Below are 19283 nucleotides of genomic sequence, written 5' to 3'. Positions count from 1 at the left end.
AAGCCTGATATACAGGGCCCTCACAACCTGGCCCTAACTCGGTTTGCTTCCCAAGATGCTTTGGCATACAGACAACTTGCAGGTAGTTAGGTTAGTGGAGGTTGGCAGATAAGGCCCCACATGCGTAGGTCTTCATGTACTTGCTCCCATCCTTACTCTTCATGTAGAACATCTACAGTGAGCATGGCTGGTGCTAGAGCACAGAGGGTGAAAAGAAAGGATAAGGCAGAGGCCCTGGCCTCAAAGATGGTCAGTCTGAGAAGGAGGATAAGCACACTGACAAGTTTACTAAAAGGAGGAGGGAAAGCACCCCAAGAGAAAAATACATATAAGGTCAGACAATTAAGTTCACAAACTTGTTGCAACGATGTTGCTAAACTTTTTTGATATCAGAGGGATTATTCATTATGAATTTGTACCAACTGGACAAACAGTTAACCAAGTTTACTATTTGGAAGTGCTGAAAAGGCTGCGTGAGAAAGTTAAATGACCTGAACTTTTCACCAACAATTCATGGCTCTTGCATCACGACAACGCACCAGCTCACAGGGCACTGTCTGTGAGGGAGTTTTTAACCAGTAAACAAATAACTGTATTGGAACACCCTCACTAGTCATCAGATCTGGCCCCCAATGACTTCTTTCTTTACCTGAAGGTAAAGGAAATGTAGAAAGAAAGACATTTTGATCACATTCAGGACATGGAGGTTAATAAGATGACAGCTCTGATGGCCATTCCAGAAAAAGAGTTCCAAAATTCATTTGAAGGGTGGACTAGATGCTGGCATTGGTTCATAGCTTCCCAAGGGGAGTACTTCGAAGGTGACCATAGTGATTGTCAGCAATGAGGTATGTAGCACTTTTTCTAGGATGAGTTCGTGAACGTAATTGTGCGACCCTGTACATTTCTACTACAGCTATTACTGCCAGGGGAGTGGAAGGAAGGACAACTGGAAAAGGCGCCCTACGAAGGTGGGATTTGAAATGGGCCTTAAAAGAATAGAGACCCATGTAAAACAAGGAAAGAACTCCAGGAGGACAGAACTGCCTGAGAAAAGATAAAAATTAAAAGAAGTCCAGGGGAGCTCTAAGGATGACGGATGGCAGTGTGGACGGATGGTGTGTAGCTCACTCATCAGTGGCATGTGGTTACCGTGAGGCAGACGTGGAGCTCAGGGGCGGCACACACTGCCCCAGGGGCGGCCCTTCAACGTGAGGAGTAAGATTTTAACAAAAAGAAAAAAGTCCTATATAATCTTTCTTTTAAATCAATGTTGAGTCATTCATTAGCCAACTGAAAACAGGGAAACACACATTATCAAACTTCCATGTATCTATACATTTATTAAGTGTGGAGATGACTCTTCTAATTCTGAACATATGGGTTTAGAAAATTACAGAATTTAAGGTCTGCTCATGGAAATTACTGCTTTGTAAAATTCTTCCCCTAACTCCATATTTAACTTTTAACATTAAAAAAATAAGCTCAGGGAAGATTTTTAGAGAACTATAACCAACTAATTTCTCTTGGCCAGATGTGAAAGTGTTCCCTCAAAAAATATGACACTTTTGACAATTAAATAAAATAACAAATAGCTTCCTTTGTATTTACCTATTTTTGACTATTGAATAAACACTAATTTTGAATTTTTAAAGAGATTTAAGAAATGTGTCCACTCTGGCTGCTTAAACACCACAGAACGATTTATGTTTTCAAGTTATCTACAATGGAAAAGAACTATGTTAAAATCACACAGATTAAAATTATTTCTAGAACTCAATAGGGACTACATTAAAATCATTTCTAAAAATAGTTCACTTTTTAAAAGAGAGAAAGACAAATATAAAATACACAAGTCTAGATAACAGGTCAATCCATTTCCTTCAGATGTCAAATGCATCATTGGTTTTTCAGCTAATATATAAAATAACTAAGTAAGGTTCACATAAGTTAGAGATGGTGTCATAACAAAACCTGAGAACCATCTGAAATTTTCATTGTCCCTTTTTCTTGGCATTGTATACTGTTTTCAATGATCAACTCCCACAGGCCAGGAGCAAAATTCAAATTCACTCTTCATGGTGCCTGATAAAGGGAAGGGCTTAATAAATGACAGTAGCTATAGAACTATAATTCCACATAGATACAAAAATTATTCAAATCCTGCCAAAATGCTCTAAGTTTCTGAATTCCCACACTAATTATACCAGTAACACAGCACTGCTATTATATCTCCCCACATGGCATAAAGTAACAATAGACCCAATTCTAAAATGATGACCGTTTCCTGGATGAGGCTGTCCTTGTATTTCTTCCAGAAAAGTCCCCTTTATAATACACATTGTAGCTATGACAGTAATTTGCCAAATCCCACAGACTATCATGTCTTCAATTTTTAGTGATTTACTCTGACACTTTGCCTTAGTGCCTAAGCAAGGAGTATATCTTCCAGAAATGTGTCACATTTAGGTACCTTTAAAGAATTGACTACATTTAAATCACAGAAAATTATTATCTTCTCTTTTCAAAGGAAGACAAATGACAGCTCAGTCATGTGGCAACTGAAACAAAGAGCAGAATCATTTTCTAACCAACTTTTTCTTTAATCCCTCATGTGAGGCATAGGAGATCAAATAGAAATGGATCATCATTCTCCTGTTCTGCAAAAACACACACTGTCTAGCACCCGACCTTGGGCTTCTATGACTCTTCTGTTCTTGAACTGTCTGACCATGGCTGCTTATTAGCATCTTGCCCACCTCTTCTTCCCCAGACATCGTAGAAACAGAGGTGGCGCCATGCCCAAGGTCTCCTATCTGTCCTTTCACTCTATAAGCCCCATGCCCTCACTCACTTTCATTACATCAATTATTACTTCTTCCTGGATGACTCCAGATTCTATTTTCTCATTGTGATCTCCTGCCTGAACACGTGATCTACATTCCCACTGCTCTGTTCCCAACTAGAGCTGTACTGTCCTCTTCTAGACACTGGCCACCTTAACAAATACAGGTCTTGCCTTCTTGTTATGCTGAAAGCCAGTAATGGGATTACTACCTCCCATAGACCATCAGTCTGCAAATCCTAGGATATCCTAATACTGTCCTTTTATCCTCTGCAATTTATCAACTACCAAATTCCAGCAGTCATCAGTTCTTTCTCCTCTTTATAAATCTACACCCTCAACTCCCCTCCTACTACCGCCAGTCAGCTCAGCCTCCATCTACTTTGTCCTGAACTGTTTGCTTGTCCTCTGTTCCCCTGGTCCTTCTATCTGTCTTAGATATTGTCTCAAGCATACATTCACAACTGGCCCTATCTCCTGAATCCCACCCCCCCCAAAAAAAATGGTCCTATAGTACCCCAGTCTATATAAAAAAATCCAAAAATTAAACACAACATTAGGAGAGCTTGAACAACAAAAAAATAAAGGAATCAGAAAAGGTTTTTAAAAAAAAAATGACCTTGGAAATGGACCTAAACTGATGTTAAGGACATTTCTAAATTCTGGGCAAATAGCTCATAAGCTACTGCATTTAGTCTCCATTATTACCTGATGTCCCCTGAACTCCATCCAGGAATGCGAATCTCATGCATACAACTCCCTTCCCTCATACCCTTAACTCCAGCCACGTGTCTAAATCCTATGTGTCTTCTAAGGCCTGGCTAATACGCTTCCTCCTCAAGAAAGCTTGCTTTGTTCTTCATGATGAAGGAGATCTCTCCCTCCTCTGACAGCACTTCCCTTTGGCTTCTCTGTCACTGCCTATCACATAGAGTTTTGAAATTGAAATGCAAAAGAATACATATAATCCATATGGGTGGTCTAAAACAAAACAATAGAACCATCACCCATTAATCCATCACACAGCTAAAGAAATAGAAAGTTACTGATATCTTGGATATCACTTGAAAAACCTCCTTAATTCCATCCTCATAATCACAGGAGAACATCAACCTCGGTATCTCACTTTCAGTTACTGAATGTACATATGCGTCCCAAAATAATGTAGCATTTAGTTCTATATGGGTTTGAACTATATATAAATGGAATCAAACTGCATATGTTTCTTCTGCTACTTGATTTTTTTCATTTACCTTTATATAGGTCTAAGATTCAATCATGTTGATGCTGATTACTGGTTCATTTATTTTTTGCTGCTGTATCAAAAAATCACATTTATGAATATGCCAAAATTAAACAATTTTACTATTAAAAAGTACAAATATAAACCTTCTTGTACATATTCTCTGGTGTACTCCTATACCATTCACACTCAAATCATTCACTCAATATGTGCCAGAAGGCTGCTCTGTGCTAGCAGTTGCATGACACCAGAAGTGGAGAAGAAAACACTCATCCCTCACGTGAAAGCTTAGTGCATTTGGAGAGACAGACAGTAAGTAAGTCAATAAACAGAATATCACCATTATGACAACTGCCACGTAAGAACTGAATCTGTAAGACAGAATCTCAGGAGTGACCTACTTAAGAGTCAAGCCGCCAAGAAAGCCTCATTAAAGACAGGTGGCAGCTAAACTAGGACCTAAAGGAAGAGAACGTACAAGCCAGGGCAAGAGGCTGAGCACAAAGAGCTACGACAAAAGCTTTTCAGGCAGGAGGGACAGAATACAGAGTGGGCCATCTCAGCGGTCCACTAGACCTGACGAGAGCTCTCTGTGGAGCCCAGAGAATGAGGTGGAGGGAGAGACGGGCCGAGTCACAGGCCATTCCATTCTGATGGCCACAGGAATCTTGGTAAGCAGGAGAGTTGTGTCCATGTGTAATGTGGTCTCTCCAAATTGAAGTTCCTTGAGTGTGGGAACCAAGTCTCTTTATGTTACTTTATCTCCTGCACAGTCTGAGAGCCCAACAAATGAAGGAGCAACCACAGAGCAACGACTGTACCCTTCGCATTAGGACATTGTGTGGGTGGAGGTTTATACAAAATGAGAGACAACCCTTGACCTCATGCCATTCTCAATGGAGCGGGGGCAACGTCCTCACATTATCTATCACACAAAGGCACACACATGGCGCTTATGTGAGAAACATTTGTTAGAGGCAATCATAAAGTTTTGGCAAAACTGGCGGCAGGTGGGATTAGCTCATAAATGTTTCCAAAAGGAGTAAATTTTTAACAGTATTAGGGAGGAATAAAGGGTTCCAGACCATTGCAGAGGAAGGGTCTGGGAATTTCAAGTAAACAGAAAGGATGAGAGAGGAAGGAGCAGATTAATCATAAACAGGAGAGCTTGACAGGTGGCACAAAGGCCCCAGGCTCGCGAGCAGTGGGAAAAGCACAGACCAGGCGGCTCTAAAAGCATCACGCCAAATATTTACACTCGAACACAACCCAGCACTTCCCTAAGTGTGCGCTACTGACTGTCAGTTAGTTTATAAGTGGAAGGTGGCATCACTCTTCGGCTCCTCTCAGGTCTGAAGAAATGAGCCTGAAGGAGGAAGTTTTTTCTTTAGGACTCAAAAGAATCAACAGAAGAAAACACCCAAAGCGTTAATCTCTTTACACCCCCAGAAGTGTAGTGAAAACGGGGACCCTGTTCTTAACAATACAAAGCAGTATTCTGTCAATGGAGATTCTGCGGCTGTCATTTGTCCTCATTTTATAGCTCATCAGGCCCGAGAAGACCTTCCAGATCTGTCTGCTGGATCCTGGACAGGCAGCTGAGCCTCTTTCAAAACGGCTGTCACCATGCACGCAGCGAGCTCACTGACCATCCCTTTTGTGTGTTCCCAATTCACTTCCTATTTCCTTCTGGTTCAACATACAGATCACTAGCCAGAGTGTGCTGGCTTTATTTTTTTGTCCTGGTAATTGCACAACACTTGCTGCAGTCACTACTACCTGCCAATTGTTTGAGACGCCACAGATGATGTGCATGAAGGTCATCTCATCCTTTCTTCTGTCGCTTCATCTGGAGGTGTTTGGCAGCCCTTTGCAGACTTTTCTTCCACTTACTCGTAGAGCTTAAGTTTTTCTTATTTTTAAAAGCTTAGTCTTGCTGTTATTTTCTCTGACTGATTCTACACTCTCTTTCCTCAACTCTGCTCATGTAACCAGCTGAAATTGTATTTCTAATTTCTACTGACTTTAAAGGAGCAGATTTTTAACTTTAATATATCATTTTCCTCAGGGTAATTTTCAAAGCTTCACTGAACTGCCTAGATATATAACAACTGACAAAAGGCAGCAAACAAGAATACTTAGGATTTACGCAAATTACCCTGTCTTAAAAGTATGAGCAAATGACGGTTTCCATATTAACTATCAGACAAGGTCTAAATGTTCTTTGAATAGACTCAATCATTAAAACTACAACCACAAATTGAATCTGGACAGCTTCAATCTATACTCCATTACAAGCATGCCTAGTATTTAACTTACACTGAATGGCATGAATGTGTTTGTTTCTTTCAGATGATGGAAAAGTATGTCTGTTCACATTAAAAAGTCTCTCCGAAAACCCAACCTTTTATTTAAGAAAATAATGAAATGTTCATGAGCACGATGATGGTGAGATACATTCCAAAGCCATGTGACACAGAAAATTCCAAGAAAGGAAAAGGAGACACACCCAGCTTGTTAGCTTTCAATGGCTTAATAAACACCGAGGGTGCCAAAATATGTATATACATTTTAAGAGATGTTATCTATGCTCAAGCAGTGTTTGCCATAATCAGAAGTGTCTGGATGCTGATGGTAACCACTTTGAACACCTCTTGTGATTACAGAAGTCAAATGAGACTTATATTCATCTTTTGTTACTGGTATATATTGAGTATTATAATTAATACAGTTTTTTCCTTCCTTAAAATGTGTATACACTGTTTTGGAACCCTCTGTACATCGCACTGTAGACAGAGGTCCCTTCCTCTGTACTGCCAAGAGGAACTCTCCTTCAGGGGCATTTTTCCCAAGGACAGTTTTCTGTCCACCAGGCTGTTCATCTCAATACTCAGAAAGCTAGTCATATTTCTCTACTCCACCATGCTGATCTATTTGCTTCTTCTGCCCTTTTACAGATCTGGTTAAAATGATCCTATAGTCAATATTCAAATCTATGGAAATAATAGATATTGCAATTTCTTTCTCTGTCTTTAAAAAACAGCGTATTGGTACTAATGACGAGCAGAGTAGAAGAAAAGTCAGAAATCAGCAAAATATGCCCTCTCCTTTTGCAAACTAAACCAACCAGGGGCTTTTCTGTCACTTTTTCAACCTTTGAGGCTGCCCTCACCAGCCCAAATGAAAGCTCACTCAGAAAACTGATGTATAACAAGATGAAAAGGGGTGCAACCCACTTGTTGAAATGGGAGTGGGCATAGGTGCTGCTCTCCCTCTGCAGTAGCACCTTTGCCTCCCATGGAGAAAAATGCTTTCAAAACGACTGGATCAACCTGAAGGGAGCAGGCTAAATCACGAGTTCAAAGTCACATTTTACTAGAAATCTCCAAGATCAGAATTCTCATCTCATGTGTTTTCTTGCATGTTTATATGAAAATAAATTTAGCTTTTCATTACCCCTTAGACAAAATGAAGTTAAGCTAGAGAATTCAGTAAGATTTACTAAATAAAAAGTGAGCTAAAAGCAAATTTAAAGCAGCAGATTTGAGGTGGCTGTATTGTAATTGTTTTTGTTTTCACACAAAGCAGAAGTTTCAGATGACTCAGTATGAGGGAGTTAAAACTTCCAATTGCATTCCTCCTTTAAACATCATGCTTTTTTGGCCCATGCTATTTCAAACCTTACATTCTCTTAAGAAGAAAAGTAAAACCTACTTACTTCATTGCCCTTAGAAATTCAACTTCTTTTATATATCACTGATCTGATGCTTTAAACATAACATACCATGTAAAAAATAGCTAGTGATTAGTTTCCATTTAAGAACGTACAATTTTCAGTCGTTTAGGTTAATTCATCACTATGAAATAGAACAACACTCACCAAGGGATTGAAAGAGTTCAGTCATTTTAGGATGATCCCAACAGGTTGTCTGTGTTTGATGGCTGAAAAAAAAAAGCAATAAATCTAAATAAAAGAACATATAGAATAACATATGTCACACAGAAAATACACAACTAGAATTTTCATTCAAATTTTTAAAATACATTCAAAATTATCCCAGGGATGGATTACTCAGAAACCCGGTGCCCAATTATTACTTAATCGTTGAAGCAACAATAAATTTTTATTTGAGCAATTATATTGTGAAACGTAGATGAAAAATTTGAAAAGAATTCTGACAACTAAAAATTAAAACCGAGAGCTAAAGTTGACTGTCATTGACCTTGGGTTCCAGAATAATTGTACTTGTGTTAGGCAGATAGATGTAGATTCTCATTCAGAATAAATCTTCTGAAGCAGACATGTTGTGAATTGTCGCTCAACTTTAGAAGTCCTAATCAAATTTCCAAAGAATAGAGAAATGAACAGTTTAACTCTGAATAACAGCTCCATCTCACAATCTACTGGGCTTCTGTCTTCAACCTTGAGTCTCCTCTTCCTTAATAGAAATTTTCCCTTTCACCCCTATAGGGACCCACTGAGAACTCCAGAGTTGGGATAAAGATAATTTTAAGTTGAAGACACATGAGATTCAACAGATGCAGAAAGAAGCCTTCTCAGAGTTTCCTTTATCCAACTAAAAACAGCACCAAGTTCTGGGAAATGAGCTGCCATAAATCCCCTCTCCTAGAGGGAGTTTCATGGCCATGAATAAAACAGACAAACCACTCACACCTGCATAAACAAACATTATCATAAACTTTCTTATCTCATGCTTGTTCTCCTAAAAAACAAAGCAGGGAAAAAAAAAGTCTTTTCTAAAGAAACAGGTTTTCCTCATAGAAGCGTTTTTCTCCCCAACCCCCTACTCCTACTAAATTAGGTACATAAGCTCCAAATTTTAACCTTCCCTTTGAGTTTCTCATCACTGAGCACTCCTACATGTATGTGTGAGGCACACATAAATTAACTCTTTCTTTTCTCTTGCTAATCTGCCTTTTGTTAGTTTAATTCACAGGCTCCCAGAAATCAAACCTAAGAAGGTAGAGTAAAAGTTGTTTTCTTCCCTGACACTCCCTCCATATGTATCTAGGCAGATTCCCTATTCCCCTAAGGTATGCGTCTCTCTCTTGCTATTTTGATTTCACATTCCTCCTTCACTTAACCAGTACTGGTTTTTATTTTATTTATTTATTTTTTATTAATTAAAGTTAGTGGGTGACAATTGTTAGTAAAATTACATAGATTTCAGGTGTACAATTCTGTATTACATCATCTATAAATCCCATTGTGTGTTCACCACCCAGAGTCAGTTCTCCTTCCATCACCATGTATTTGATCCCTTTACCCTCATCTACCACCCCCCGCCCCCCTTACCCTCTGGTAACCACTAAACTATTGTCTGTGTCTATGAGTTTTTGTTTTTCATTTGTTTGTCTTGTTCTTGTGTTGTTTTTGGTTTATATACCACATATCAGTGAAATCATATGGTTCTCTGCTTTTTCTGTCTGACTTATTTCGCTTAGCATTATAATCTCAACATCCATCCATGTTGTCACAAATGGTCCTATTTCATCTTTTCTTACCACCGAATAGTATTTCACTGTGTATATATATACCACAACTTCTTTATCCATTCATCTATCGAAGGACATTTTGGTTGTTTCCATGTCTTGGCCACCATAAATAAAGCTGCAGTGAACATTGGAGCACACGTGTCTTTACAGATAAATGTTTTCAGATTTTTTGGGTAGATACCCAGGAGAGGGATTGCTGGGTCATATGGTAATTCTATTCGTAATTTTTTTTTCCAAGGTTCATTTTTCTTTCTTTTTTTTTTTTTTTTCAATTTATTGGGGTGACAATTGTTAGTAAAATTACATAGATTTCAGGTGTACAATTCTATAACACATCATCTATAAATCCCATTGTGTGTTCACCACCCAGAGTCAGTTCTCCTTCCATCACCATATATTTGATCCCCCTTACCTTCATCTCTCACCCCCATCCCCCTTACGCTCTGGTAACCCTAAACTATTGTCTGTGTCTATGAGTTTTTGTTTCTCATTTGTTTGTCTTGTTCTTTTGTAGTTTTTGGTTTATATACCATGGTTTTTTTATATAGATATTGAACACTATTTTCTCATGATCCTTATTTTTCACTTTAAAAGAAAGGTTTATATTTTCTCTTTTCCATAAATTCCAAAACTAAGTCAAAGTCTTTCGAGAATAAGATGAAGCTAAAACAGATCAATGTAGTGCTTAAATTTGGGTCCTTCATTGTGTGTGTGTGTGTGTGTGTGTGTGTGTGTGTGTGTGTGTTGAACAGCTCTTAACTTCAATGGGTCAATAGCCTTATATTTAAAAATAGTTCAGTCGCTTATCTAGGTCAGAATAGAGTCATAACATTTTATGGTACTCAAAAGACTTCTTGGATGACCCTCAGTTCTTATAAAAGAGTTTAGTAAGGTAAGTGAAATGGGACAGTACACTAGAGTGATATTAAAATATCCATACAATCAAATTTGAGAGAAATTATATTTTTAAACTTATGTAATATATCAATAAGTGGGGCATGTCACTGGAAAAAAGGAAAAAGGATATCACTGTTATGTATACACAGGTAAAAGAACCCCAAATGACTCATGATTTGCTTTGAAAATATTTAAAGCTTAGCTTTAAAATTAGGTATGTAAAATATCCTGGCAATGTCAAAATCTCAAATAAAACAACATACCTACAATGTGAAGATCTGTCTTGGGAAGGGCTGGAAAATTGTCTGGCCTCCTTTCCTGGTTCTTGACAACAACGCAGAGGCAAATAATTCAACTTCATACCCTGCTACTAAAGACCAAAAACCCATTCTACCCTTTTACTATCTAAATTGCTCCAAAGACCACGGAGCAAATACTAAAGTTATTTGACCTATAATTCTGACTACTGGTCATGTGGCCCAGAGCTTGATAGAAATTCAGAATCTTGGACTCCTACTCCTCCCGAATCAGAACCTTCATCTTAACAAAATCCCAGGTAACTCATCTGCACATTCAAGTGGGAGAAGCACTGACGTAAATAGCTTTTAATGAATGACTGAAAGTAAAAAACAAACAAATAAATAAGAAAGGTACCTCCAAATTTCTCTAATAAAACAACTACCTTCATACCATCAATAAGAATTAAAGAACAACAGGCTGGAAATTGAGTGTAATTCCAATAATTTCATCACAGGTTCCCAGTCTTAGACAGCCTACCAGTGTTCACTTGATCTCCTGTCTCCTCTTTTGAGTAATTCCAATCCCCATGGTAACACTACCATCTGGAGAGAGACATCCTATCGTGAAGGACCAAACCAAGGCTCAAGAACAGAACTAAAGCTATGAGTAATGCAGAGCCAAATTTTATACTTACACAAGAAATGTAAGTACATTTTCCCCAGAGTCCCAAGTATGGTGTTTTGACAAACAACCCCTGTGGAAAAGTGAGGTGAAAATACCTCTATGCAATCAGGCAGTGGCCTGAGAATTCAGTGAGAACACCTCTTGCTAAAATAGCTCTTTTTTTTTTTTGGGAACTGATCTGATTTTTAATTTTTCCAATACAATGGTTTTGGAGTAATAGTTCATTGTTTTTTTTCAATCTTTCCTTAATTACTAAAAAAGTTGAGTTAGTAATTTTGACTATATGGATTTAACTTTTGGTGGAATATCTGTTTAAAGGTTTCACATAAGTAGTTTGTCTCTACATTATTAATTTGTAGTTCTTCATTTATGCTAGAAACTAGATTTTTATCAATTATATGTATTTCAAATTATACCTCTTACTGTATATGCCTTTTCATCACTCTCTTTATAGTATTTTTTTTAATTAAAGTTTATTGGGGTAACAATTGTTAGTAAAGTTACATAGATTTCAGGTGTACAATTCTATAATACATCATGTATATATATCACATTGTGTGTTCACTACCCAGAGTCAGTTCTCTTTCCATCACCATATGTTTGAAAATAGCTCTTTTTAGTGAAACCACTAGTAGAAACTGAGGGAACACACACATTTGGCAAACAGATGGAGGGAGGAAAACTGGCATCCCCTTTTGTGAATTCACTACCAGTTGATTCATTAGGCAGAACCGCCAATGCTGAAAATAAACACAGCCTCTGGTTACAAATGTGTAACCGCAGCTTACCAAACAACAGTTGAAAAAAAAGAAAAAAAGTAGTAGATTCAGTTGGCTGTTGGATTTTCTTTCTTTTTCTTTTTTTTAAGTGTGTGTGTGTTAAAGGGGACAGTTTAAGGCAAAATCTACAATCCACCCAAAGGCTCAAAGTATTTGAACAGCTGCAGATAGATTGCTCAGCTCATCCAGCCAAAATGCCGCCAGTCCTCCCTGAGTGGGCAACCAAAACAGGAGAAAAGTAGCATTCCCGCTCCCTCCCCTCCCCCCAACAATAACAACAGTTTGGGTGCTGGTCAATCTCAAATGTGAAAGAGGAGTGGGACTTAATATTGTATAGCTTGATAAACTATAAAATAAAACTGCAATTTTGTTGGAAAAATCCTCTTTTTAAGAGGGAACAAACACGGGAATCTGTCCAAGAAGAAAACAAATAATTAAAAATCTAACAAAGCAGCAATTAACAGTTAAATCCAAAATCATATCAAGCAAACAATAGTGAGAATCTGTGACATATAACTTGGGTACCCAACTTTTGCTTGTACAGGGAAAACTGTAAAAAATGTACAATTCACAAAAAATTAGTGGTTGTCCTGTGAAGTTTAAATTGTCTTTGAGCTATTTTAAACTCATCATACTGAAGAAAATGATAGTAATGCAAACTTCTGTGCATAGAAATGCAAATTGTGTCCACTGGAATGCAATTGATTATTGTCCTGTGGATATTGACCATTTTGTCAGCTCTGCGTCTATGGGTTGATTCATTTTAGCACCCCTTATTTGACTATAAAGATGCAGTAATTAGTATTCTTAGAACCTGTTTTAACTTCTTACCCATTCCCTTATTAACTAGTGGGTTAAATAAAATCTTTGACGCACGCTGCTTTTATGAGTCAAGGTTTTACCTATTCTTTATTTTATTTAAATTTTTTTAATTTTTATTTTTGAGATAGAATTGACACAAAAAACTGTGTGAGTTTACGGTGTTGATTTGATACATTTATATACCGCAATATGATTACCACTGCAGCATAGCTACTGTGATTCCCCGAAAATAAGACCTAGCCGGACAATCATCTCTAATGCATCTTTTGGAGCAAAAGTTAATATAAGACCCATTCTTATTTTACTATAATATAAGACCCGGTCTTATATAATATAATGTAATATAAGACCCGATCTTATATTAATTTTTGCTCCAAAAGATGCATTGGAGCTGATGGTCCGGCTAGGTCTTATTTTCAGAGAAACAGGGCAACACCTCTACCACGTCACATAATTATCATTTCTTTTTTGTGCTGAGACCATTTAAGATCTAGTTTCTCAGCAACTTTGAAGTATATAATACAGTATTGTTAACTATACTCATGCTGTGCATTACATCTTCATTACCTACTCTTTGAAATTATCTTTCCACACCTGGGACAGTCCTGCTTTACACCTGCTGTACCATATAATTATTAAAAGTGTCCCTTTTCTCTTAAGTGTCCCAGTTGGGATAATGTATGGTCCCTACATTAAGTGGACTTAAAATGAACCAATAAGGCTAATAATAAGTAGTATATCCTCCCACTTATTATGATTCATAATGTATTCTGATAAATCAACAAAGTAAAACACAAGATTATATGCCAATGAATAGAACACAAAAATGTTGTGTTATGAAACTGTCCAATAAATGAGACAATAAATCAATAGGAAAATGCATGTAATTTTGACAGATTGATAAGATAGTGATTTCCAGGCAAAAAACTGCTCTAGGGAAGATACTTTTAAACCTATTTGTTCTCATTAGAGTGGTCTTGTTTTTTCCATGAAAATTTAACAGATGATGAGAAGGTATCCTGCTTGTCCCAAAACCAACACTTAGCTAAACACACTGATTTGTTACTTATCTATCCAAATGTATGCTTGAAACTGGATTTTGTGAGTTTTGCCATTTATCATTCCATTCCAATTGCAATTATAAAGGCATATAATAGAAAGAAATTAAAGGTGAGTTAATTAAAAATGCATATGTGGGGAAAAGAACTATCCACATTGTTTTGGGATGAGACGATCACAGAAAAAAAAGTTTCTTCCTTACTATGCAGAGTGAAAGATAACACACGCTTGGTTGGTCACGATGTATACTATTAATTATAGCAACAGCCTATCATTTCAGTGCTCCATTTGTACCAGGTACTCTTCCAAACTCTTTCGATGTGTAAACTAAATCTGCATAACAATTCTATGAGTTAAGTGCCATTATCCCCATTTTTTAAATCCCCATTTTTCAGATGAAGGGAACTAGGGCAGAGGGCATTTAGATATCTTGCTCAAGGTCACATAATTCGTAAACAGCAGAAACTAGATTTGAACCCAGATGGTCTGATCACAAAACTGAGTCCCTAACATGAAAGTATACTTGCATAATTGAGGTTTTAAAATCCTTCTGAGGAATCCCTCTACCTAATTTGAGTCCATGGTCCATCATTATAATCGTCACAAACAACCTCATCTCCCTTGCTTCTCTCTCACTCCTTGCAAAACTCAAGCATGGATCAGCTCAATTACTTGCCTTCTCTGGACCTGATCAGCGGCATGAATACAGCGGGAGAAAAATTACTCAACAGACTGACTGATTTTACTCTAAATATCTGACTTCAGCATTCAAATGTCCAACTGCTGGCAACTGCACTACATTGCCTACTAAACTTGCTTTCCTGGTCCCCAAGACAACAATTTACTGCTGCCTTCTCTTTCCCCAAAGAAAGAGAACTTGATCTCTCAGTTAACTGAAAATCGAAAAACCACCACATTAGAATTCCTTCATCTTCCCACCACCAAATAAACTTCTCTCCATCTGCCGGATAGTGTTCTCTCCTTTAACTGAGGAATTGTCTGCCCTCCAATCAAAGGGCATTTCTTTCCAAAGATTTTTAAAAAACTCTTATGCTGTATCATCAACCCCTGTCTCAATAAGACTATTCTCAGAATATAAACATTTGAAGATCTGCAATCCTGAAACACATACACACCCCTACCTGGAATCTCCATTCCCCACTACCAATCACCCTTTTCCTCTTCTTCGTAAAATTCTCAAATCAGCGGTGCACATTTTCATATCCCATTCACAACTCAGCCCTCTTCTATTTGCTTTTGTCACTTCACTCTTCCACCCAAATTAGTCCTATCAAAATTATCAATGAACTTCATGTTGCTAAAGGAATGGCTGCTTCTCTGTCTTCCTCTCACTAGACCTTTCCTCAGGGTGGGGAAAAACAAGGAAGAGACAATAAACTTCTTAAGTAAACTATATTACAACAGAAGCTGAGAGGTGCTGTGCAAAAAAATACCACCTCCGGGAAATAAAGTTGAAAATGCAGGCTCTGCTAACACGGTCTTCACATATGCTTATAAAATTATATATAGCAATCAAGCAGAAACTCCCAAATAACCAAATTTGCATTCAGATGACTAAACTATAAAGAGTGAAAACAAATTTTGGCAATCTGATGTGATACAATTTATCAGAGTAATATCTTCTTAAAGATCTAAGAGGTGATAGTCTCATTTTGGAATTCATAATCCCCTCAATTTTGTTTCACCAGAGACCAGAATATATGAAGAATATGGAGTACTTCCATCAGTAATGTTGATTCTGTGTGTGTGTGTGTGTGTGTGTGTGTGTGTGTGTGTGTGTGTGTGTTGGGGGCCCTTAGGGAGGGCCTGGGGGCTGTAGATAAGGGAGCTCCATGGGGGTAAACTTATATGTCCCTCAGGGTACATGTAACTTCTTGAACCTTCACAAATACTTTCCACCATCCTCCATGCTTTTAAAGCCCAGAAACCCATGGTTATACTTCTGAAAACATATGAATAAATCTATGGGACAACGTAAAGGTTGAATGCCAACATTTCAAGAAAAAAAAATCTTTCTGTTCAAAATCCAAATAAGATATATGATCCTACTTGATAATAGATACAGTAAAAGCACACACTCTTCCTTTAAAAATTCCATTAGCTTATCATAGTAACGAAGACACAAGGCAGGAAGACAACATTGTAAACAATGGATAACTCCAAATCTGTTGGCTTTGACTATAAAATGCACTTAAAATAATTTCACACTCAGGAGTAAAGACACAGCATGTAAAGGGCTATATAGAAACAGAGGTTACAGCATACCCCAAAATACAAATGTCAATATTCCAGGCATGGTTGATAGAACATTTGTTATAAAACAATCAGACAAGATTTGTTTATGTTTGTTTTCCAGTAAAGTGTTAGAATCAATGACCAAAATGGATGTGCCTGGGTGTGAGTGGAGGGATAGGTGATACTTGTTTTGGGGGTACTGGAAGATGGTCTGGAAGAATAAACATGTATATACACATTCATTAAACCCAGAGGAGCTGCTAATCTTGTAATATCTCTACTTGGGCCCAGAATTCAAAGGGAGTCCCCCACCCCTACCCACCTCTACCCCATGTCTCTCTGAGTTCTCAAGTTCAGGAGAATCAGACTGTCCGTCAACACTCCTGCAGGTCGTCTGCTGTTGCATGGCCCTGGGAGCCGTGTATGTGGGTGTGTACCCCATGATTATGTTCTCACCAGAGTTCAATTTATCATTGTATCCTTTTATAATTGTTTTTTTTTTAAGCTAATTTATATCATTTCATTTTTTTTAAATTTCATGACTTTATCTCTTTCATATATTTTAAAGGAGAAAATATCGTTTTTTTCTATGCGGTTATTTTGAATCTTTTACTGGATCTTTTCACTTTATAATCAGTACAGAAAAAGACATTCTAGTTATTTCATATGTTTTATCATTATTACTTCTGTAATTTTGCTAATTTTAAAAATATACTCTTTACAAATTAACGTACAGATATCTTTTCTCCTCTCTTACTGGCTCCACGGGGATCCTTCCTGTGCCTTATGGTAGACCTTCATTAATTGCATCACTGACCCTAAAAATCAAACTGTACTTTACAGTTAATGTTCTTATTATAACACATGGAGCTGAGTCATCTAGAAGATTCCACACCCAAACTCCAGTTCACAGTAATAAGAACTCTGGCCCCAGCAATGTAAAGATGAATGTCAGGAAAGGTGACATCTTCTTATGTCCTGAACCAGTCCGTATCTTTCTAAGACAATGTCCACTCCACCTAAATTACCTCAACAAACCAGGACACTGGTAAATACACTAGAAGTTGCCCAATTATGGTTTCTCCCAATTCTGGCTGATGCAGGGCAGGCTGTCTGCTGCTTAGTTTTCTAGTTAGCCGAGGTATGCTCACTTGTCTGAAGCTGCCTCCAAGCCATGGAGGTTTAGTGATCCCAAAGTGCTTACATTCTCTCATAAAGCAACTTCGTTCTTACACCCTCATCAGCAGAGTTGGCCCACTGAGTTTTAAATATTTATTTTCAATAAAGATAGAGGCACAGACCATTTCTTGGAAAAACAGAATCTTTAGTACATTCTCTTATGCTTCTATTTCATTTATTTCTTTATCATTTAAACCAAAACACAAGGTCCACTTCAGGAAAAAAAGACTGAAAGTATGTCCCAATATCTCCAGTTAAAAACCCGGAACTGAAAGAATGCCATTCCTCATCTCGATTAAGGAAGAGAAGAAAGAAGACTGCTGTACGAAGTCTTTCAGAGAGAACTAGGTTTATCTTTCATTGTTAATTATATCTTTGTTATGGATTTAGTTTGTTCTGGGATGAGTTATCTGTAACCTTTAAAAATAAAATGCTTTATGCTCAGTTCTTTTTTGTTATTGCTATAGCTATTCCTTTGTTAGCTTTCACTTTCTTGATATTTGGATATCCCACTACTGCCACTCCTCTCTGCTCTTATTTAGGAAAGGAATATTTCCCATGCGTCACCTAAGTAGGGTCCATGATTCCTCTAAGCGTTCATTCTCTCCGTTAGACTGTACATATACCCAGACAAGTATATGCAGTTCATGCAAATGAACAGCATGACCAATATAAAGAACAGCACGTGTTCTCCAAGATTTTATTTACAACTGTACACTTAATTTTTTTTTTCAACAACTGATGGATGAGGTATGGACAGGGTGCCCTGGGGAGGCGAGAAGGGGGTCGAAAAGAGCTTCACTGCAGGGTTATCCATATGGACACAAGAATAGAAGAGGAGATGTAATAAAGAAGATGTAATAAATTGAGGAAATCGAGGAAATTAAAGGAAAGTGAGGAAAATACAGGAGACGTAATAAATTGAGGAAAATCTTGACTTAGGCCTGCTCATCAGGGCAGTTAGAATAAGGCAGACAATGCGTGACAGTGGTTTTTGTAGATACAGATTAATTCTTTCCAGTTAATACATTTGTAATACTGAGCAATGTCAGTTTTAGAGAATGTAATATGTATTAACTGTATAATGAGAGATTACTAAAGTGTTCATGTTAAAGCTGTGTGTGTGGGATTACATTTAGGATTCTATGAAGAGCTAAGGTTTGCACTTCAGATTCCAGTGGGAAAAACAGAGCTATAGAAGTCTTAGGACGTGAGCGTGAAGCCTGTCACGACAGCGGAATAATCATTTGTACCAAGACAAAGGCTTACTGAAAAGTCACGTACTGGGCATTCGAGAAGACACTGTAGGGGAAGCAAGGCACACCTATTTCTTAACTACAACTTACTAACTGCTATGAAACAGTATGGCTTACCAATGGGCTGGACATGTGTTCAATCATTTACGCTAAAAGTCCCATGGGACCTATCAGCCAGCTTCGGTGACAGAATGACAGAAATCTCCTGACCCTCTGAATGAGGAGAGGGAATGGTAGGCCATAGTTTGTTTCCCCAACTCAGAACTGTCAACATCTGTCTGGCAGGACTGCGGAGAATGACACCTTCCTATCTCTAGAAAAGCATTTGTCCATTACCAGACCACAGTGTAAAATTGCCTTAAACATATGTTAGCCTACAGAACTCTCCTCGAGAAAGCCTACAGGAAAGGCAGTGTGAATACTGGAGAAAGCATGGGCCTTACCCTTGGACATCTCTGTGCACAATGCTGGAGCACAGTAGGTACATAATAAATGATAACCAGTGT

At 37.8% G+C, this 19283-nt stretch overlaps 1 protein-coding gene across 1 annotated transcript in view; it reads right to left on the bottom strand.

Annotated features, from left to right (window-relative positions):
• Positions 1–19283, bottom strand: part of UTRN (utrophin) — a 463855-nt gene that overhangs the window by 62859 nt on the left and 381713 nt on the right. Inside the window, exon 59 of the mRNA XM_074333962.1 lies at positions 7969–8030. Coding sequence (XP_074190063.1) covers positions 7969–8030 — 62 coding nt within the window. The remainder of the gene's footprint in view (positions 1–7968; positions 8031–19283) is intronic.

The sequence above is a fragment of the Rhinolophus sinicus genome, linkage group LG05 (assembly GCF_036562045.2).
Source record: "Rhinolophus sinicus isolate RSC01 linkage group LG05, ASM3656204v1, whole genome shotgun sequence".
In the NCBI taxonomy this organism is placed as follows: domain Eukaryota; kingdom Metazoa; phylum Chordata; class Mammalia; order Chiroptera; family Rhinolophidae; genus Rhinolophus; species Rhinolophus sinicus.
Note: the sequence above shows the minus strand (reverse complement) of the source record. Positions and strands in the feature narration are given on the sequence as shown.